The sequence below is a fragment of the Podarcis cretensis genome (genome assembly GCF_951804945.1).
Source record: "Podarcis cretensis genome assembly, chromosome: 6".
In the NCBI taxonomy this organism is placed as follows: Eukaryota; Metazoa; Chordata; class Lepidosauria; order Squamata; family Lacertidae; genus Podarcis; species Podarcis cretensis.
In genome coordinates this window covers 2,988,649-3,011,054 of record NC_137175.1, presented here as the reverse complement: position 1 = coordinate 3,011,054, position 22,406 = coordinate 2,988,649, and the positions used below count along the sequence as shown (strand labels likewise).

The window sequence follows — 22,406 nt, the reverse complement described above, 5'->3', positions numbered from 1 at the left end:
GGAAGTGTCTCCGGACAGCGCTGGGCCCTGGCCTCTTAAGTGAGATGGGCGCACAACCCCAGAGTCTGTCAAGACTGGCCCGTACGGGCAGGGGTACCTTTACCTTTACCTTTAAGGAACCCCATCAGCCTTTCGTCAAAGGTGGAGACTTTGCAACAAGCTCTCCGTGTGCATAGAGGCAGAAAGGAACAAGGCCCCAATGCCCTGCTCCCATGGGCCCTGCTAGGGAGTGTGCTAGGACAATGGCCCTTTCTTGCTTTAAACATAGGGAGGTTTTTCTTCCTACCCCACCCCGTCTCAGAGCTGCACAAGGCAGCTCTGGGTGCTCTCTGGGACCAGGCAATTCCTCTCGGGCTCCTCCAGCTGCCTCTGTGAAGAGGCCTCTGGGGACAATGAAGGATTCAAGCTCTCCAAGAAACCAGAACAAGAGTCAATCCAAATGCCATGGAGATGAACTTTGACCCAAACTCCTCGACTTCCACCCCCTTATTTACTCTCAAAAGCTAACAAGTTCTGCAGAGTTAACACAACACCTCCCCTTCCCAGCTAGCCTCCTCCCATGCATCCCACACAGCTCAACTTTGACCCCTCTTAATTACCTGCGCTCCCCTCCCCAGGGAGATTAACCTCCACTTCCACTCACACACTTTCCTCCCATTCAAGCCACAACCAGCTGCAAGCCCTGCATGGCATGAGATCTCTCTACATGGCCCTCGACTTCGGCACCTATTCTAGTTAGAGGAACGTTCCGCAGCAGAGCTAGTCACGTTCAAGATCCTGCAAGTATTGTTCAGCCCTGACTGTTGCCAGGATGGCTGGGGAGTCACAAGGGTGGGAAAAGCAGAAGCACCCACAAGATTCCACCTGTGGGAAAAATGCCAGTCATGCCTCTAACAAGTTGAAAATGGAGATGACCTCGCAGGATGGTTTCTTCTAAGACATTTTCTTATTTAGCCAAGCAACTGAACTGACAACAGGGCAGGGGAGCAGTAGTTTTTGTTTTAAGACCTTGCAACAATGAAAGAAACATCATTGTAGAATATGTTCTCTATGCTCTGAACAGAAATTTTTAAAATTCTCATATATATATTTTAGATCTTAGGGCTTGTTACTTATTAACCCTATCCCTACAATACGTTGAACAGCATCAGATTTTTCTAGTCCTCTGCCAGGCCACTGTTCTATCTAGAAGAGTTTTGCAATTTGGAACCAGATGGTATTTTTTCCATGCAGCTGTCTGTAAGAAACAGCAGTCATGGGGAACTAAGGATTGGGAGCTCACTGGGATGGATGAGCCCCTTTGCCTGTGTAATTCTCTGGTGTGAGTGTGTGCCTATTTGACCCGGAAAGTGTCGTTGCAGTAAGTGGCACCTTTGGGAGTAGGACATTTTTGTTGGTGAAACGGTGTAGCAGAAGGATTGAAGCCCCTTTCCTGCAAGCCACTCTCCCAATCTAGCTTCTACGTCTCCCTCCCTCTCTCTCTCTAAATTTGGCAAATATACTGCCCGTCACAACGCATTTCCTGTCATCCACACACTATGCACTGCACCATGGCACACAACGGACTGTTGCCTAACACCACCCTTCAAGGGAGAACAACTCCTTCTCAGTAGCTCCTTAAGAGGCTTTCCAAAGGCTTGATTGCAGCATCCTTCTCCCACAGGCTCATAAACCATAAGGAACTGCCTTATATCGAGTCAGGCCATTAGTCCACCATTAGTCCCAACCCTGATGGGAAGCAGCTCTCCAGGATCTGAGAGGTCTTTCCTAGCTGTGCTATGTGAGGTTCTGTAACTAGAGATGACAGGGACTTTGGCAGGGAGCTTTTGCATGCAAGTCATGTGCTCCACCCTTGAGCTATGGGTACCACTTAAATGTGGAATCACTGCATTCCACTTTCTCTCAAGAAGTGTTGGTTCCAGTCACCAGGCGTAAAAATCCCACAACCACAACAGGGATGGCCATTGTGTGGGCTGATTCTATTCTCCAGGCAAATTTGGGGGTATGGATAAATGGGGGGGGGGGAACACCTCTCTCACCCCCCGCTCCCCACCCCACAGTCAGCTGGATCCTGTACGATGGCATCACTTTGGAGTAAAGGAATATGCACTTGGACAGCATGAAGTCCCCAAACAGAGGATGAGCCAAGGGTCAAATGTGCTTCCTGAATGATTCCCTGACCAGTCAAAGTCAGCAGTAGTCTTTTGCTGGAGACAGCACAATGCAACAAATCCACACGCTGGTTCGTGATTTTGCTTTCTTAACAAATGAAAGGAGTTATGAACACTTTCAAGGCCTCACCTAGCTGCTATTCCAGGTTTACGCAATGACTTTAGACTATGTACATGAGGGGGAAAACAAAGTAGCCCTGAGGTGGCGGGTTAGGGTACCATTTCAGGCTGCAGGTGGGAGAAATCTTGTTTCTAATGCTCTCCTGCATATAATGCTCTTTCTGCTGCACGTTGGTTTTCTACTTGCAGAGGGATTTTTAAATGTGGGGAAAGCATTAAGAAATGGTGCGCGCAAACACCTCCCCCCCATGTTTGAATCCTGAGCTCGCACAGTCCACTCTCATCGCCACCTCATTCTATTGCACATGTGGACCAAGTTTTAATTCAGAAAGAAACAATGGGGAGGGCACATATCACTGGGATGCCTGCCTCTCTCTCAAGGCACCGCAAGACAAGAGTTGCTGAGCTGCCGCCAGAGAGAGACTGCAAGCATGGCCTCCATCACTGGCCTGGAGTTCTTTACAACCTGCACATGGCAAAGAGCACTAATTACATCAAGAGATGCATAATTAGAATTTTTGACAGAAGGATCCAAAGGGCCAAAGAGCATAATAAATTATGCACTGTGTGTTTGTGTGTGTGTGGGGGGGAGGTACATCATAAAAAAGTTTTGAAAAATACCCGTCACCACAGATGGCATTAATGGGCACTCACCATCCTCCTGGCTGTGGATGTTCTGCGGGCTGCGCATCCCTTCCTCCTGACTAGGACTCAAACTGGAGTTAAGATGCTGGTCAGCTGACATCCATGTGGAGTCACTCATATCAAAGTCCTCACTGCTCACCGATGTCTCATCCTAGAGGAGAGCAAGAAAGGGTTAAAAGATAAACCAAAGGGAGGGTTGAGGGTGATTCCGCCTTTCTACCAGCCCTCAACCACCCACCCTTCTCTCCCCACCCCTAAATCCTGGCCCCTGACTTCCCCAGCACAGCCCATTTCCCACTGAGGCTTCCTGTTTGAAGATGTGAAGATGACGAATGACAGAGAGCTTAATTAAGCGCAATTAGGCAAGGCCTGCTTCCAGGGACAGATTGCTTTTGCCCTGCCTGACATCCACCTCCCCGTGGCTGAGAGCTGCCTGCACCAGCCTGGCTATACGAGCCATGCAGATGGGGCAAAGCTTGAGCATACTGGCAGGTTAGCTGCTAGAAGCAGGTAGCAGACAATGGAACGCTTGTAGGAACTTGGCATAGGAAAACAAGCTGCTGTGGTTGGAGCCTATTATACATACCAGAACCAGGAGATCCTGTATCCTGGATATTATTCATAGTCCCCTCGGCAGCATCTCCCTGCCATCGCCCCCGTCAGGGGACACAACATTCATGTCTAAGTCTTATCTTGCTTATCCTTCCAACAATCCCAGGAGGTAGATTAAGAAAGTGTGACCCACACAAGGTCATCTGGGGAGCTTCTTGGCTATGTGAGGACTTGACCCTGGGGTCTCCCACATCTGAATGCAACTATGCCACCAATACGATGCTGCTCTTTTACGTTTTTCTAGTGCCATCCGGGTGCCGGGTGTTGCACAGACTGTGGATGCGATGTGGTTTCCGCCTAGATGTTTTTGAAAATATACAAGGACTTGGCTGTTTTGGGCAGAACAGCAGCAAAAACAAAGAAACTGAAGAATAAAATAGAATAAATGAAGCAAGGATGGGCAAGAGGGTCAAGGACCGATAGGTGAAGGAGATGCTTTTTAAGGGGAAAATTCAAGAAAGTCATAGCCAAAGAATCAGCAGTCGTGCCATTTCATATTTGTACCGAGGGGGGGGGGGCTTAAGGAAGACCCCTAGTAAGCAAGAAAAAACTACTTGAAGATATATGACTCACAAAATCCAGTACATATTAAGAGCTTTTGCAGTATTTATTGGTAAAACACACCTCAGTAATTGTAGCAAAAGCTATCAAAAGAATCATGTGACACCTTAAACACTGACAAATTTATTTTGGCAAAAGCTTTCACAGACACAAGCCCACTTAGTCAGACACAAGGCTGTGAATCCACAAAAGCTTATATCATCATATATTTACTAGTCCTTAAGTGGCCACATCATATATTTACTAGTCCTTAAGCGGCCTGGCGTGCTCTGGTCCATGGGGTCACGAAGAATCAGACACGACTAAATGACTAAACAACAACAACAAGCAGCCACAAAAATCTGAATGCTTGCTACAAGAGACTAACATGAATTGCCCTCTGGAACTAACTATACCAGTGCTTAAAAACACAATACAGATACCTAATCCACCATAGCCAAATTCTAGAAGAACTTTAATTTTTTTATTTTGGATTACTGGTAGCGAAGGGTTTGGGGAGTGCCTTTATTTTAAAACCTCACCTGCAAAGTGAGAATACATAAGCAGCTCAAGAAAGTGAGATCCATTTGTGGGATAAAGTACTCCTGTACTGAATATGTAAATGCATAAGGTGGCAATAGCTTGGTTCTAATCCAATACAAATCTGTTTGGCTCTTTTAGGCCTGATACGTGTTTGCACTGACTCCCTCTCCCTATCCAATCTCTGATCCTGCTGTAAGCAAGTACTATGAATATGCTTTGGTTGTGCTGAGGACATTAAGCTCTCTGGGGAAAGGAGGGTCAGTGAAATTTTTTAGTTCTGAATACGGTATGGGTTTATTCTGCATGTTTTTTGTGTTCAAGTTTTCTGTATCAAAATATAAAAGCAACACAACCTACCTGCATTCTCCCACACCCCACTCCTGGTCCACTTTTTCTTAATTAGCAAAGAGATGTGTGCCTTTGCAAAAAAGAGGATGTGTTTGCCAACTTCTGCTTTTAACTACGAATCACTATGACAGCTCTACCCATGAAAAAGAGGAGATGTCCTGGAAAAAGAGGACATATGGCAACCCCTGTTTTTTATTGTTTGTGACAATAGTTACTCAAGAGTGTAGAGCCAACAAGTTGGCTGGCAATGAAGATCTTCCCCTGGGGAGAAAATCACATATGGCTGAAACCGGGTGGAGAGTAACTTCCATCTGCTCACCTTAAACAGTAGTCTACAGAAGTGAGTCTCTCAGGCAAACGACCACAGAGAGAAAAGTAGCCTGACCACAGGCCCAGAGACAGGTGTGGTAGAAGATGGGACCATAAAGAAATAATAGGTAATTGTGCCACAAGCCCCACCTGAAAGCTGCATGCTCACATAGCCAATTATTGTGGAAGTTGAAGCCCGATAACATTTAGAGGGCCAGAGGTTCGCCAGCCTTGGCCGAGAGGAACCCAACACAGAAATGATATTAACAGGAAATGTGGAGACAAGAGCAGCAAAGTAAAATTAGAAAATGCATATAAAATGCCCCCATTAAAATGCTATTAAAGTCCTATTTAACAAATTATTTTTACTGATGGTTATACTAATATTTAATGCTATTTCCAACTGCTCCAAGCACTTCACATACATTATCACAATGATCTTACAACAACTCCATAAGACAGGCTGGCATTATTACCCCAGTGCTGGTGGGAAGCGGGGGCGGGGGGGGGGGAGAGAGAGAGAAGGAAGACAGTTTGCCTAAGGAGCCTCCCTAATTCATTCTCCCACTCCAGGCACTTGATCATGTGGGCTCTAGTCCATGAGAGTTTCTGCTGCAATAAATAAATATTTATATTCATTTGTTATATTTATCAGTTCGTTGTGCAATGAGCCTCTAGGCAAGTGCCATTCTAAGGCGCCACAGGAACTTGCTATTTGAGCAAACACTGTTTATTTCTATCCAGAAGCTTGCTTCTTCAGAAGCAGCAAACTTCCAAGAATCAGATGTTGGTGCTGAATAACGGAAAGTGGTCCTCACCTTAACGGCCCAGTAGCAAAAGTGGTCCACACTTTGCATAGTTAAGTTGGTTGCCACAGCATGAAAAGCACCAAACAAACTAAACAAAAATGCATCTCTCTCTATGCATAATGGGGAGCATCTGTGAGGCTCCCAGGTGCCTATACATGAGTATTTAAGGGTGCACACTTGTCATTCACACTGCACTGCTCCCACAAATGCAGAGACTTGTTCACCTCTGGAGCTGAACAAAAGCAAAGGGAGCAGTTCATCCCGCCAAAGAGTTGAGAGATGGTTTGTCTTGCCAAGTACAAACTGATATGGTGGGGAATCCCACTGCAGAGACTCCGCTGAAGTGAACAAGGAGGTACATCCTTTCTTGCCTCCTGCGTGGGCCAACGGACTTTGTGCAGGGGATGTTTCTGGCAAATTGTGCTTTTTATCCTCTTATCTCCTGGTGCCACAGGTGGCAGGTGCCCGTTTGAGGGTGCTCCTGCTGGTCTGCCAGCTGAATAATAATACTCTGTCTAAGGGTTCTTATTTGCTGGAAGGGGAACAAACACACCCTCTCAAAGGTCGCAGAAAACTTTGCCTGGCATCTCCACGGCACTTCCTATGGAATTGATTGCATTCCTGTCTCCCACTCACGCGGTCAAGAGGACATTCTCATGTGTGCACCCTCTTTCTCTCCTCTCCTCTCCCTCCCTCCTTCCTAACCTTCACTCTGCTTTAAGGCACAGGCCTTGGATGGCTTCCAGAGCCGGAAAGGTCAGCCACAAGATTTCAAAATCATCAGCGTCACCATAAAGGCAGTTAAGAGCCTGCATGAACGGAAAAGCAGAGGGACCCCTCCCTGATAGACCCCTGCGGCAAGGGCTGACAGAGCAGGACTGGATGAGAGCCCCTGTTCCAAGGCATTTGCTTTAATGGGTTTTCTGTCTGCCTTTTTCCTCCTGAAATGATAGGCAGACCACATCCCTAGTAATGGGCTAGAGCCACTGGGCATATGAACACAGAGTTGTTGTATTTTGCTCTGTTTAGCCTTGTTCTTTGAACAGCTTTTCAAAGGCAGCTCAGACCATCACTGGCCCGCCTACCTCTGCAAATGAGCCTCAGACCAGATAATCCAGTGAGGATTTTGGGGAGGGCGTGGGAGCGGAACCCCCTTATCTCTTTTCAGCTTTTAGCATCTGGCAGCCAGGGGTATACAGCCTCTGCAGAGAAAGGCTGCGCTTCTGACAAACAAATCTATACTCCACTCATATATCTAACCTGTTTTTAAAAGCAGTTGTTGGCTCTCTCAACATCCTGTGGCAATGAGTTCTATAGGCAAAGCAGAAAAAAGATGTTGCTTGGACACCTTTTTTAAAAAAGGGTTGGTCTTAGAACTTCTCAAACATTTTTTTCAGACTCCTGGAAAGCTAATGCCTAAGTATCTGCTGCTGCCTCCCTTAGAAAGCTGACTCCTCTCTTGTTGACATAAGTCATTCAGATACGGGGAAAAGAGATGCTCTCTCCTGCTTGGCGTCCACCTGATGCTTATCCATTTCTGAAGAGAACCCAAAGGAACTGCAACTCGTAGGGAAGCATTTTCTCCCTACTCACGACTTTCCAAATATGGGTAACATAACCCATTCATTGTTTCATTCATCATTTATCCTGCAAAGGCTGGATGGTTTCAAGCTGTTCTTCATAAGGAAAAGTGAAACCCACCCATTCCGACCTGGACATTTTAGTTACCCTTTTATGAGTCTTCTTGTCTGCTTGGGAGCAACAACAAAATTGCACATACCATTTTAAAATGGAGAAGCACCCTAGCAGGCTTATTCAACTGCTCCATCCATTCCCCAGCAATCCCTTCATTTTCAGTGTACCGGCCTGAAGCCAAAAAGTTATGAGGGTCTGGACCCTGGCCTCCCTTCCCCAAACAGGCCCTTGGAAAGTTGCTCTACCCCCTCCCTCCCTTCTCTCCCTCCTTATTTTTCTTGAGGACAAACATCTTCAGAACAGGCCTGAGCGCTCCCTCTTCCTCTTCCTGTCCCGCTGGCTGCAGACAGATCTGCTCACACAAGGCAGGAAGTGTGGCTTCATCCTGCCTCCTCCCCCAACCCCAAATCCCCACTGAGATGCGCCTTGCAGGGAGTTTCCTGGAATTTATGGCTTCTGCACAGCCTCAAGCCTGCCTGGCTTTTATAAAACGGGTTGCAGGACAAAACGGCCTAGAGAACCCCCTTGAAATTCAGATTTGCACAAGCCACAGGATGATCCACACGCTGAGATGTACCACAAGGGGCCTGTCACAAAGAACAGGAAGCACCCAACAGACCCTGCACCCCATTCTCCTTTGGCAAATGTACCAAGGGGACATACAACAATATGGAGACATGCAAGGGGAGATGTCAGCAGCCTGCCTTAGTACGGTGTGGCCAGGAGGTCCCGGTTCAAAGCCCTGCTCAGCCATGTGCAAAAGAAAAAGTGTCACAGCCTCAGTTGCTTGCCTGTAAAAAACTGGGGAAGGTAAGGGCTATGTGTACGCAACAGTTCAATGCAAGCACAAAATTCAGCTTCCAGAGAATCTCAGTTTAAAATTCAAGTTTCTAGCCCTTATGGCTGTGAAAATAGGTTTGGAACTATGTGGCTAGTGCATGATGGAAGCTCAAGGGGTCAGGTTTGGGAGCTGGACAAGATTGCCTGTGGTCAGGGATGGAGTTTCCATGCCTTGCAGGGCTCCTTCCCCCATGAGTTGCAGAAGCAGAATAAATTAGGCAGAACAGGAGAATTTATACCAACAGGTCCAAATTAAATAAGTTTATACAGGCTGCGGAATTCCACCTTTCTTTTTTAAGTGGAATGCACACCGTTCTGATGAGTGTATTGCGGGCATGAAAAGATTTAAGGATGGCAGAGGATTCTCCATGTTGAACATGCAACAGAAATCCAAAATAAGGAAGAAAACAAGACTTCTGCACCCTACTTGCTATCTATTCTAGTCTCTATAAAATAATTACATTTAAAATGCACACAGGGGGCAGACCAGCATATTTTCTCCACCTCTTTCACTACCAACACCACAAACCTCAGCAGCTTGAATTACTGTAACCATTTACACAGTGTCCATCACTGCAAGTACCTGGGACTTGCCCAGGTAGCTCTATTTACAGAACTGCCAAACTAGACGTGAGGGTGGCAGGCCCATGTGTCAGAAAGCAGTTACCACTGAATTCCTAGTGGGAAACGAGTCAGCTAGAAAAGCAAGAGGGTGAGAGAGATGTGCAGAATATTTCTCCCACATCTCTCACTCCACACCCACCATGTTTCTCCTGCTGGGTCTCTGAGGCATCAGGCAATTCTCACCAAGGCAAAAATATCAGGGGGGATGTGACTTTGGTAGTTAAGTGTGGGGGGTGGGGAGGCATTCGACACACACAACCATCCCACCTGTGCCACACTTTAGAGTGCCTCACTGATTCACTACGTTTTCTAAGAATTCAGCACAATCTGCATTCTGACATATAGGACATGCAGCTGTTAATGTGTCGTGTGGTCCTAAGTGAGCAGCTCTCACAGCAATCCCAAAATCAACACTCTCAAAATCCTCAGAGTGACACCCTGGGCCAATCACAATCTTTCTGCCTAACCTACCTCACAGGATTGTCACAAGCACAACTATTTTAATTTTGGATCGCCTTTTGGCCAAAGATGCTCACAGTAGGTCAATTAATGGACGCAAGTGGGAGCATATAAGCTACCCATAGCTCCCAAGAGGAAGGTTGGAATAAACATGCAGCACACAGCCACAAATAAAAAGAATGTCCATCAGAATAGATCCCTACAGCACCTTCCACCATGTGGAACAAACAGTTGACTTTCCACACTCACTCTTATGTGTCCAGGTCAGGAGAGAAGAGGGAACTCATTTTCCATGGGATTCTTCTTACACGTAGATTAGAAATGTCTAAAATAACACAGAGCTCTCACTTCTAGTTCCCATTTCAAAGCTGAATTTTGTGGTGCGGGGAGAACCATGAGACAGATGGAGACACCCTCTATATCCTTGGAACGAGGAACCTGTGGACCTCCAGGAGTTGCTGGCCAACATCACCAGCGTGCCACACATCAGCATTGGGGACCACACACTTGAGGTGGGAGACAGTTTTGACCAACTGGGTTCCACCATGACCATCAATGTTGAGCTGCACAAGTGTATTGGCAAGGCAGAAATGGCTCACCTCTCCAAAAGGGTATTGGAGAATGGGATGCTAATGACCAATACAAAGATTAAGGTCTACCAGGTATGCATGTTAAGTGTGCTGCTTTATGGAAGTGAGTCGTGGGCAATCTACAGCAACAAGGAGCAATGCCTCAATGCCTTCCACTTGTGCTGGCTCAGGAAGATTTTGGGCATTGCATGGCAGGACAGAGTCTCAAACAAAGACATGCTCTCCCATGACCACAATCCAAGTATGTTCGCACTCCTGTCTCAGTGATGTCTCTGCTGGCTTGGTCACAGAATGGAAGATGGCAGGATACCCAAGGACATGCTCTATGGGAAACCGGCTTCAGGCACCAGGCCTGTTGGCAGACCAATTCTGTGTTACAAAGATGTATGCAAATGAGATGTGGAGGCTGGCAACACCAACCTCGCTGTGTGAGAATTCCTTGCAGACGACTGCAGTGCCTGGAGACAGATACCCAGGTCATGTATCCACAGCAGTGACCAGAGGAAGAGTGACCACTGGGAGGGACGCAGAGAGAAGCAGCACCATGGTGCATCTACAGCAAGACAACCAGACTCCTTCATCTACCCCAGCTGCAACCAAACATGTCTCTCTCCTATTGGTCTCTACCACAGAAGGCCCTGCAACCTTCCAACAGTTTGACTTCATCCCCAAAGGTGCACTTCTCCATTGTCTCCCGAGACAGACGGATGCCAGCCAGAATAATCATTCTCTGGCTACAGTGGCTGTGGGAGGCCACAGGTTCCCCACTGCTGATGTACGTCAGGTGGGAAGCTAAAGGCCATTAGCAAAAGGCCATGCACCCCTAGGTCATGGGGTGCCCTTAGCTGTTCTTATCTACCAAGTCACTCCAGATTGTGCAAGTTGGGGTGTGGAGAGCAGATTCGTCCAAAAGTTTCTCCTATGGCTCTGACTGCACATGAGTTCCTACTGATCACAGTCAATCATAAACAATTTGGATAGCACTTCTGTGTTTCAAGCAATTTGCGCGCATGCACGCACACACACTTTCCTGCAGGAAAATCTTCAGGCGGAAGGGGGAGTGTTACCTGGGCCTTAGCATCAAAGAAAAGCATCTCTACTCTGACAGATCTAGCTTCGCAAACAACTTTTAGGTATTTTTTCTCTCCAAATGTTAACATTTAATAAGTGCAGACTGCATGTAAGTAAATGGCATCTCCAAGCAATTGAGTGTTTGCTCTGGCCTGGGAGGAAGCAGTTCAAGTAGTCCTCCTTTACCCTGCAATATTAACAATATTGCTCCTGTAAGCTACTCTCCCTCCCTGCCTCTCTGAACAGCTTTCCAACCTGCAATAGGGGTAAAGCAGTGAACTTTACGGCACTAATTGCTCTTCCATTCAAGGTGTTTTGTCTGGGTTTCTTTCCTTTCACATTTTTAAGGACTCTTCCCACCTCCCTGGAAAGTATATATATTAGGGTTGTTATACATGACTCTCTCTCAGCCCGCAATACGGGGATAAAAACAACAAACTGCACAGCAGGTTTTTTGTACGCTACTCTCTGCTTCAGTCCAACCTCAACCTGCAACAGGGGTGCCATACCTCTAGACAACACTGCAGGCTTCCCTGTTTGGAGGGAGGTTCAGAAGGTAGTGATGAGGGAAGGGGCCTTTTCAGTTGTGGCTCTTCGCTTGTGGAATGCTACCCCAGCAAGGTCCACCTTGCTAGGGGAGTCATTATTAACAACTTTTCAACACCAAGTAAAAATCTCTCTTCCCCAGGCATTTGTCAGATTATGATAAATGTTCTCTGCTAAATGTTTTCTATAATTCATTCTTGTTGTTTTGACACAACGTCTGCTGATACCTCTCTCTCTTGTGCATGGGGCTGCAGCTCCACAAGCACAGGAATGCTCAAATCACTACATGACATTTATATAGCACTTTTGAGTGCTCTGCACACTTCAAATATACTGCCTTGTTTTAATCCTTATAGTGATTCTAAATGGGACGTCAGTTCCTATCCCATACTGAATATGAGGAGGACTCAGGCTGAGAAAAAGCATCTTCCAAGTATGTTTGAACAGGAGACATCGTAGTTCCCCAACTTGGTCCCTATATCAGTCTCCCCAAAAAGGAAGAACAGTATCTTTCAAGACACAATTACTCCACCAGGAAGACTGTACAGTCCGCACTTGTGGTCAAGCAGATGGGCAGAGACTAGCCTGGGCTCAAGTTGTGTAGTTTGTCCAGAGTGTGGACCACAGGCTCATAAGATGTGCCTCATAAGCGCAAATAAAGATTGGGTGCAGGTGTGTCCTAGGAAGTCCAGGTTTTCACAACCATGCAAAGACATGCTAAAATTCCAGGTGGAGGGTTAAACTTCACCAACTGGAAGAATCCCAGGGGCCTGTGCAGTGCCTCTCTCTCAGTCTGTCGAGGAACATATGTCACAGCTTGGTCACCCTGTCTCCTCAATAACATCACAGAAACAGAGCCCTGTCCCAGGGACTTGAACTTATGCAACCTGCTCTTAGAGACCTCCAAGTGAGAGAGACACACCACTGTGCCTCAAGGCAACCACCAATCTGGCAGCTAGAGAGTCTTCCTAACATACAGATTAAATATTTTCCCTTGCAGTTTCTGCCAAAGAGTTCTCATCTTATCCACAGGAGAAAAGGAGAACAATCACATGTTTATCCTCAGTGACATCCCCTTCACTCACTGGACCCTATTCTCACAACCCTTTCTGCACACAGCAACTGCATCCTTTGGCTACGTTGAGCCCATTCTGCCTTGCCACCATGCACACAAATCACGTCATGTAAAATTCTGTGGCCACGAACTCAACCCAGGTGGCAATGGGATCCTAACAACTTTTGCCCACTTCAAGTTGTATTTTTGGCATCCATAGGAAAAGCTCAGTATGTGGCGGCGCAGCTAAAGGCCTGCATATCCCATGCAGAAAGTATTATGGGAACAGGCTGCAGTCATTTCCAAGCCAAGTGAACCCATTACCACCTGCTGCATGTGTGTTCGCCCCACCCCCAATCTATTCTCAATGCTTCCAATGGCTTCTCTTGCTCGGCTTTGGATTATTGCCTGCCCCTCCCTTGCCTTTCTTGATAAGTGGAGTGATCTAGGTTCAGCACAGTACGGCTGCACACATGCTGACTAGGCTACAGAACACGCACTTCCTCCCATGCCTGCTTCCTTTCTTATTTCTTAAAGTAACTCAGTTCAGAGGCGGCTTCCTTGGCAGCAGCATCACTGTGCTAACTCACTAACTTTTCATCAAGCATTTCTGTGGCCCTTCCTGACATACAGGCAACCTTGTTTGCACAAATCAGGTAGCCTAGTCTGCAGCCAAGTTTACTTTCCCTCTCGCTTAACTTTATGAGACACCAGAGTTGTCCTGCTCCTTCCTTTGTTCAGCCCACATTTGCAATTTGCTGAGACTTGCCTTCTCTCTAGATTTGGTGCCCTCTGTTGCGAATACTTAATGCTGGAACCTGGGAGTCAAAACATTTCAGAAGGGGCCATAGCTCAACGGCAGGGCTCACTTTACATGGAGGTCCAATCCCCACACAACTCTAACTAGAAGGCTCAGGTGGCAGGTGATGGGAGGGGGCCCTACTGGTGACTCTGGTGAGGAGCTATGAGTCAGAGTAAGTAGCACAGGGCTAGATGCAGCAGTAGCCTGCTTCAATATAAGACATTTCAAATATTCATTTTCCCCCATTCAACTTTGGTATATGTGTAAACACTTAGTCTTTATTCATTCATGCCACATTTTTAGTCTATCCAAACTGAGGGCTTGTAGTGGGTAAAGGCATAACTCAAGCGGGAAAAGTATAATGGAATACAAGTCTAATATGCATCCTTGGCTAGACCCACCCCACAATTCATTTTAGCCAAACTACTGACAGCCAGCCCAAGCAGCAAAGGCACCCAAAGCTCCCAGGAAATGTTGCACGGCTGAGAAACGAGCCACCAGAACCAACTCTCTGTAAGCTTCTTCGTGGTTTTCGCAAGCAGCCTGTCATTACCAGCTAAGCTCTGCATTTGCCAAGAATCTCACCAGGGTGCCTTGTCATAACCAGTAAGAGCCCACACTGGGAGGATTCCTTGCGAAGCCCTTTCTATGCCAGCCACAATTGCCATCTCTGTCCTCTTTATGCCACATGGATTCCTGTGATAAGAGGCCCTGCCAGACAGGTCCCAATGTCAGCAGCATCACCTGGCAGCTTTTGTTAATGATGGCACAGCCAAACAGCAACTCCCTGCATTGCTGACTTGCTACTAAACCAAGCGCAAGGTGAGCAATGCATGTCCCCCCTTTTCAAGGCTTGAGATTCTGCTCCCTCCATGCATATAATGTGGCCTGCGCTGGACTCAAAATCACAGCAGCCTGTGTGGTATGAACAGGGAGACCCATGTGAGATAAAGCCAGGAGCGCATGCAGATTTCGGGATTGAAAGAACATCAGCTATATACATCGGCGGCCCTTTGAATCTCCCACATAGAGAAGTATAGCTTTACCTTGCCTGTACAGAGAAACATACAAACAGCATCCTCTGTACCGAAGCATTAAGCTGAAAAAATCAGAAAATATATAAGTGTAGGGAGCAGTATACTTAGAAGGAACTCGGCAGATTATTCAGAACAGTCCTCTCTCCCCCCAAATCCCAAGAAAGGACATCCTTCATTTAACCTTCCTTGGCAGATCCAGGGACCAACATTCTCTTGATATTTCCCAGCCTCTCAGATGCACATTCCAATGGAATGGCTCTTGCAGTTTAGAAGGTACTTCCTAATAGATTGCCAGATTCAACCTCCCTGCAGGTTTTTATTTAAAGACTTGGAATTAAGCCCACAAAACTTTCCAGCTCACATTATTTTTATTTACTAGCCACTTGCCCAAACATGCCTGCATTAGACATTTGTAGCATGTCATCGTCTTCAAATAAATAAAAAAGACCAGATCTCTTGCCACAAACTGAATTTTCCCTTCCTGATTGTCTAGAGCCACTCTTGCTCATCCCGGGTAGCCAGACATACGGTTTTTTTACTAACTTGTTTAAAACCTTTGCTGCTCCTCTCATCCTCAGCAGATAAGTGAACATGAGCCACATTCTCTTCCCCACCCCAGTCAGAAATTTTATAGCCTTCTCAATAACTGAAAATTCCCTGCAAATGCCCACCACCCCCCTAAAAACAAATGAGCAGCTGGATTTCCCTTTCGGTTCTGAGAATTCCACCTTCATCAGTTCACAAGACCAACCTTCCCAGTGCACCATGTTCCACTCTTCTTTTGCACAAAGTCACTGTGACCCTTGAAACTACGGGGTGACCCAAGCATCCAATGTTTTGGGCTCCTTCACAAGAACACATTCCATCTGGTTTTCCACAACATGAGGCCAGGAGAGGTGTTTTGTGGGGGAGGTTGGGGGGGGGGTTGCTTTCTGTCATGTGCATCAGTCCATTCTACCTAGCTGCCCCAGTCACAAATTCCACTCGATCCAACCAGCACCCCCTCCACTTCCTTTCAGCCTGAGAGCTCTTTTCCTTTCCTCCCTGAGTTCTCAGGAGCTTTCTCTCTGCTAATCTCTTCTTTCTTGTAAACAAACTAAAAATGAAACTTTCATTACAAAAAAGAGCACAAATCCATTACCACGGTCCCTCTCCGGGCTGGGCTCCTCAGCAACCAACCATGCCATGCCAGGGGTGACACCGGTGAAAGCGACAGCAGCTGCCCTAATCAGCCAGCACAATCTCTTGCCTGGCCTCTCCTGGCCTAACCTTCCTCACCCTCCCCTCTCCTTTCTCTCCCTCCCCACCCCATTCCCCCGCCCAACACTTCCAGCTCACAGGAGCACCCTGCAGTAAAGTTCCACCGATTAGGGTCACGGAATATTGACTCAGTTCCTTTACCGAAAGAGCAACCAAACCCCTGCCAGGTACGTTCATAAGGCAACACCCAGAGAAAGGAGTGGAGTCCAAAGACAGGTGCATGCACACCTTCCACCTGCTCCACTATTCACACTAGACTGATATCCCCATCATGTCCCACCTGGATAAAAGAAAAAAGGCACCCGTCTAGCGACACATTGCATTTCTGTGACACCCAGCCACCACCCCGGCCCCTCAGCATGGAAAAGAGCTTTGTAAACATCTGTTAAGTCTTCCAGCTTCCCTGATGACACAAAAAAACAAGGAGGGGAGGGGATACTGGCAGTGAGAAGGACCACAGAGGAAAGTCTTCCATTCTACTTTTTCTTTCTTTCTAGCCTCCAACCGGAACCTCTTCCATTTTTCTCTGGAATACAGACACCCCACAGAAACCACCTTCAGTGACACAATTTTGTTCCAGAGCTCACCATGTAACCCTGCCTGGTAAACGTAAGAAGCGAGTGCTATCAATAACCTGGTTCTTTTACAGCCAGGGTCAATTTTCCTGGGCTGGGCTTATGTTATGTGTGATCCCAAACTCAGGAACACCCTGCCCACCTCCTCCTTCACACCCCAATATGCCTCACAACACTGCTCTTTTTGGATGCAAACAACCCATTTAATTGCCCATTTTGCCATCAACGCAATAGTCCTCCCAAACTATAGACTGCCAGGCAAAAGAGGCGTGCCATTAGTGGAGGTCTGCCAGAGTCCTCTACACCCAACACAGGTCAGCAGGACTGGCGAGGGTGGCAGCACCAGTGAAGTTGGGCTCAGACTTTCTCCGCACTGCTGCACCTCCACGCGAAAAGTAGTCGCGCAAAGATCCAAAGAGCTGCTTTCGGTACAGCCAAGAGCTTTGACACGCTCTGTGGGATTTCGAGTTTTTTGCTCTGAACAAGATCAGAGATGCAAAATGCTTCCTTTGAGTGGGAGAGGTGGGAGCGGTCTGTGGGGAGAGATGCTTTTCAAGAGAAGCGTGGTCCTGTTTTTAAATACCGTATTTTTTGCTCTATAAGACTAATTTTTCCCTCCTAAAAAGTAAGGGGAAATGTGTGTGTCTCTTATGGAGTGAATGCACGCTGCACAGCTATCCCAGAAGCCAGAACAGCAAGAGGGATTGCTGCTTGCACTGTGCAGCAATCCCTCTTGCTGTTCTGGCTTCTGAGATTCAGAATATTTTTTTTCTTGTTTTCCTCCTCCAAAAACTAGGTGCGTCTTGTGGTCTGGTGCGCCTTATAGAGCGAAAAATACGGTACATATCCCTTTGCTTTGCAGGATATATATTGCCCTTTATGCACAGAGAGCCTGAGTGTCATTCCCCCCCTCCCCACTGGAACAGTTTGCTGTGGTTGCAGCCAGCAAAAGGCCCACCAAGCGTGTCAGGCTGTGTCCATGCATTCGAGATGGAAAGGACACTGGCATGGGCCGAGGGACCTTGTTCTTCAAGACCTGCTCCTGCTGCCCCCACTCTCCTTCAAACATGGCCTCCGAGCCCAGAGGAGCAGGAGAGGAATCCTCCCAGCCCAGGGACGGTGCTCCCTCTCCCACTTCTTGCCGCTGACCCCTGGGGCTTGGTGGGTGAACCAAGCAGAAAACTTCCCTTTCCTCACAACATGCCTTCAGAAAAGGGAAAAAGAAAGGAGAGATGTCTGCTCCCTCTCCAAGGCTCCCTGTTGTCAAAAGCAGGTGTGGGGAGAATCTGGCCCCAGTACAGCAGAGAGGCTGTGCTTTTATTTCCCCCCCACAGGAATGAACAGCAGCCATTCCTCTATCCAGAGTGTAACTAGCAAAACGAGTGCATCAGTGTTACCTGTGACCTATCTGGGGTTTTTTTTTGTTGTTTTTTAAATGAATTTGCATAGTTGTGTGTGTGCTCCACCTTGATATCATCCATGGTGAAGGGCAGGATGATATAAAATTTATAAATAAGGAGTGTACTTGAGAAGGGGACTAAGGCTGCACCCCAGCCTTTGGGAAGCAATTCTGCCCTTTCACTGGACAGCCTCACCTCTTCAACCGGGGTGGAGAACGGCCCCCATACCCCATGAGCCAACACTGACAGGTGGGTGGGGCTACCCACCTGTCAATCATCTGACATTATGACATCAGGTGACCGGCAGGTAAGCAGTCCCAACCACCTGTGGGTGAAGCAGCTTCCAGCAGGATTGAAATCTCCACTCACCAGCTGATGAGAGGAAGGTTCGATCCTGCTAGGTCTACTTCACTAGCATGTTTCCCACAGTAAAAGAGCTGGTGAAGTAAGACCCAGCAGGACTGCACCCTACTCCCGGCCCATCAGCTGATGCCACCCAGTGTTGGTCAGGTGGATGTGGTTTGGGGGAAATGGCCTCGGGGCCAAACAGGACCTCTGAGTATCCCTGAGTTCTGTTTCTTGATCACCCCGGAATGTTGGGAAGTGGATTTTATTTATATGATGATGATACTGAGCATTTATATGGTGTTTTCCAGTTTCCAAAGCCACTCACATGCATTATCCAGCAATGTTTAGTTCATCTCTGAGGTGAGCAGGTATCATTTGTGTATTACAGATAGTGGGTTGACACTGTGAGGTCCAAACTGGATGCGAAACTAAGGCTGTAATCCTGTACCCACCTCCCCTTCGGAGTGAGCCCCACTGTACCTAATGGGAATTAATTCTGAGTGTACGTGCATAAGTTTGTGCTGTAACTGTGTCACTTACTGGTTTTTAAAATTAATAATAATAATAGCAGATGTGATGAGATTTCCATGCGGAAGGAAGATTTAACCCTCCCCTCCATTGCACTGGTTCAAGTGAGGCAAGGGGTGCTCAGACTTAGGAACTTTGTGTCAGAGGCAATATTTGAACCAGGAATGCCCTGGTCCACAGCTGAGTCTCTTAACCATTACGCTACTCAGCTCTCTTGTGTATCCATTTCATTTATAAAACGTATTAGTCACTTTCCCTAAAAATAGGCCAAAGCAACACATAGTGTTGAAAACTTCAAAACTAAGTTACTCGTGCCCCTGACAGCGGTCCAATTTTTTAAGAAAAAGGGATGGGGAAACTATGAAAATTGGTGAATCAGCAGCCATGCGTAAGATCTGATTATTTAGAAAACTATTCTAAAACCACATGAGAGATGAGGGGTGGGATGTGAGTCAATAATGTTGTGATAATATAGTCCAACCTCTTCTGTAAGGTACTCATTTTATTGTTGTTACTTTAAAAAACAAATTAACAAGGACAGAACAGCACAAGGTAGCACTAAACAGAGGGACAGTGAGCAGCCACAAGGAATATTTCATCCAAGCAGTAACAACCACCACTTCTCCAAGTTATCAAGCATTAAACACCGTCTTGTGAGCATGTCTAGAAGATACTGAGCCACATTTAACCATGGCATAACTACTTCAGCCCACAGAAAAGTGCATTCGATAGAAAGGGAAATTCTTTTGACTCCAAGCACTGGGGGCTGTTACACCAGCCAGCCGATATTGCACCTGGAAGCCTAGAAGCCCGATGGTATCACCAATGAAGCCCAGTGGCCATACCCAAAGACCACACAAAAGGACAAAGAATGCTACCTGCTTTTACACTATACAAATCACATGCAGCAAAAGCCTTTCTGACAGGTTGGCTAATGTGTGCTGCTCTTCACAGCAAGCCCTACTCTCATCATTATCCATTGCATGAAACTGTACCCCTCTTGGGTGTAACAGAAGAGAATCTGCTCAGGAACACTGTACCAGCTAAGACATTAAAATATAAGAAATGGAGCTGGAAGCATTACTTGATTAATCAATTATAATACATTAGCTGCAGATGTATTTTAATCAGAGCTGTCAGCCCTGAAAGAATGTTCAGTGCTGATAGTCTCTTTTGGGGGGAACATCCAAGCCATGCATTAAAAGGATTTTGAAAACAATACATGATATGCCTTTTATTTATTGTAAAGGAATAATAACTTTCATTGAATAATATGCTCAAAATACCACCTACATTGAGACAGAGGTAATTGTTGTAATCAGCTTAACATTAACGGTTCATTAATTACTTAAAAACATTATAAAGAAATTTGACTAACACCTCTTGATCCTGAACACTTTTACTTGAGAAAAAGACATATTCATTGCAATTCAACTTACTTCCAAATTGTACTCACAGGGCAATTCTATAAATGTCTACTCAGAAGTAATTCCTATTAAGTTCAATGAGACTTACTCCTGGGTAAGTATATACAGGAATCCAAATATATAGATTTCATATTGGCATACTTGATATTTGCTAGATTCCCTATCACCCTCAATTCCTGTCCTTTTCCAGATCAGAAAGAGACAGATATTTAAACATGAAAAGTATTCCATATGTCACTGCTGGAAGCAAAAAAGGAGCAAACTCTACAGAAAAAAGGTTTCCAAATTTCTGCCTCCAGGCATATTTAAAGCGAACACTGTTGGGGCGGGGGAGGGAACAGGGCTCCAAGCCATGCCAGGGGAAACTGCTGTCAGACAGGCTTTCAAAACTGCCCTTCCTGAAGCTCGAAGGCTTTGCTTAGCCTTCAGCAGGAAAGAACTGGCACCCAGTTCCAAAGTCCATTAGAGCCAAGAAATATGGATTCATTTTATTTGAATTGCTAACCTGTTCACACCCCTCAAGCTCAGGACAGATTAAAACATTTAAAAATGGTTGAAAAGCAGGCAAATTATCCACACTTTTCAGTATTAAACGAAAAGATGGCACAATACAACCCAAAGTGGCTCATGTTTTGACATGCCACATGGGGAAGGAAATCCCACAGATAGTAGAAAGCGACTCAAAATACCTCTTTATATGTCTTCCTGTACAAACTTGGTTCTCGAGAGGGAATAATCAAGTGAGTATTTGGGGGGGGGGGTCTAAAAAATTGTGAGGCTATCAATAAAATCCTCAGAGTTACACACCCAGGTGCCATGAAAATCCATCTAGGTCTAGGACTAGCCAAGGCTCAAGTTCCTGCTCTGCCATGGGCTCAACAGTATCAGTCTCAACAGAAAAATGGGAGCACAATGAGAGTTGTAGCCTTGGGGGGGGGGGCTCACTGGTTTTTTTGCCCCAGGTGAACCCCATAAGGGACGCCATTGAGGCAGTGTGTGTACACAAATGTGCGTGGGGGTGCCACACTGCATCTTTGACCCAGGTGAAATAACACTTAGTTTCAGCCCTGGCAAAGAATATGAAATCTCAATGTGGGCACTAAAAAAAAAGTCTTCTAACTTGAAATGACATGTTCTGGAGTAAACAAGTGAATTAGAAAACTTTGCACACTTTGCTGGTGACTATCTGAGTGATAAAACATGAACAGTACAGTATTTGCACTGCAGATGAGGGACTTGTTGAACTCAAATAGGCACTGGATTCAATATTACAGAGGAAAGGATCCAATGAAACCTACCAAGATTCATTTAAAGCAGAAGAGGAAAATAGGCATTTGACAGTTACCACCTACCCTACCTTAACGGCAATGTTCCCTACCATCCCAAGTCCAAACTCTCCCCTTTGCCAACAGTTCACTGTCTGTTCCACCAAATATTAAGGGAAGTGACATTACTGCCAAGAAACTATTAGCATGTGACGCCTGTTCCATTGTTCCTCCACCCAGCTGGGGAGAAAAAACACAGGAAGTAAATAGCAGACCTGAGAAAGGGTTTGCAAAAACAGAGCCAGAAATATTTCCCATTAAGAAAAGTACTGTTGGCAACACAGCATCAAGGCTTGCTTTTGAAAAGCCTTCACCTTACCCACAGATACACTCATTCCTGGGGACTTTTCGCCTTCCTTTTCTGCACCAACCCTTCTCTCCCCCCCCCCAACCTCCCCCCCCCCCCAAGCTCAGGCAGGCAAATCTTGACGGAGTGTTTGCAACGAGCTGGTGCCCGGAGGTTGCTGCCTGAAGCAGGGATTGACCCATAAAGCCCAGCTTTACCTCCGGGGAGAAATCTATTTCCAGTCCAATCCATCCACCCCCACCCAAAAGGGGAGGAAGAGCTGGAGGAGGAGGAGCGCCATGGCAGAGAGAGAGAGAGAGAGAGAGAGAGAGAGAGAGAGAGACCCCCGCCCCTCCTACTCTCCAGGTGGAAAGGAGATGATGGAGGGAAGGCTAGGGAAGGGAAGGGGGGTGTCTCTCCCTGCGCCTAGGGTGGGAAAGGG

The 22,406-nt window shown here is 46.6% G+C and overlaps 1 protein-coding gene across 6 annotated transcripts in view; it reads right to left on the bottom strand.

Moving 5' to 3' along the window:
- Positions 1-22,406, bottom strand: part of NOL4L (nucleolar protein 4 like) — a gene marked incomplete at its 5' end in the record, with an annotated part of 138,528 nt that overhangs the window by 33,544 nt on the left and 82,578 nt on the right. For all 6 annotated transcript variants that reach the window (XM_079979201.1, XM_079979202.1, XM_079979203.1 and 3 more), the window contains one exon: positions 2,946-3,087. In XM_079979201.1, the coding sequence (XP_079835327.1) occupies positions 2,946-3,087 (142 nt within the window). The remainder of the gene's footprint in view (positions 1-2,945; positions 3,088-22,406) is intronic.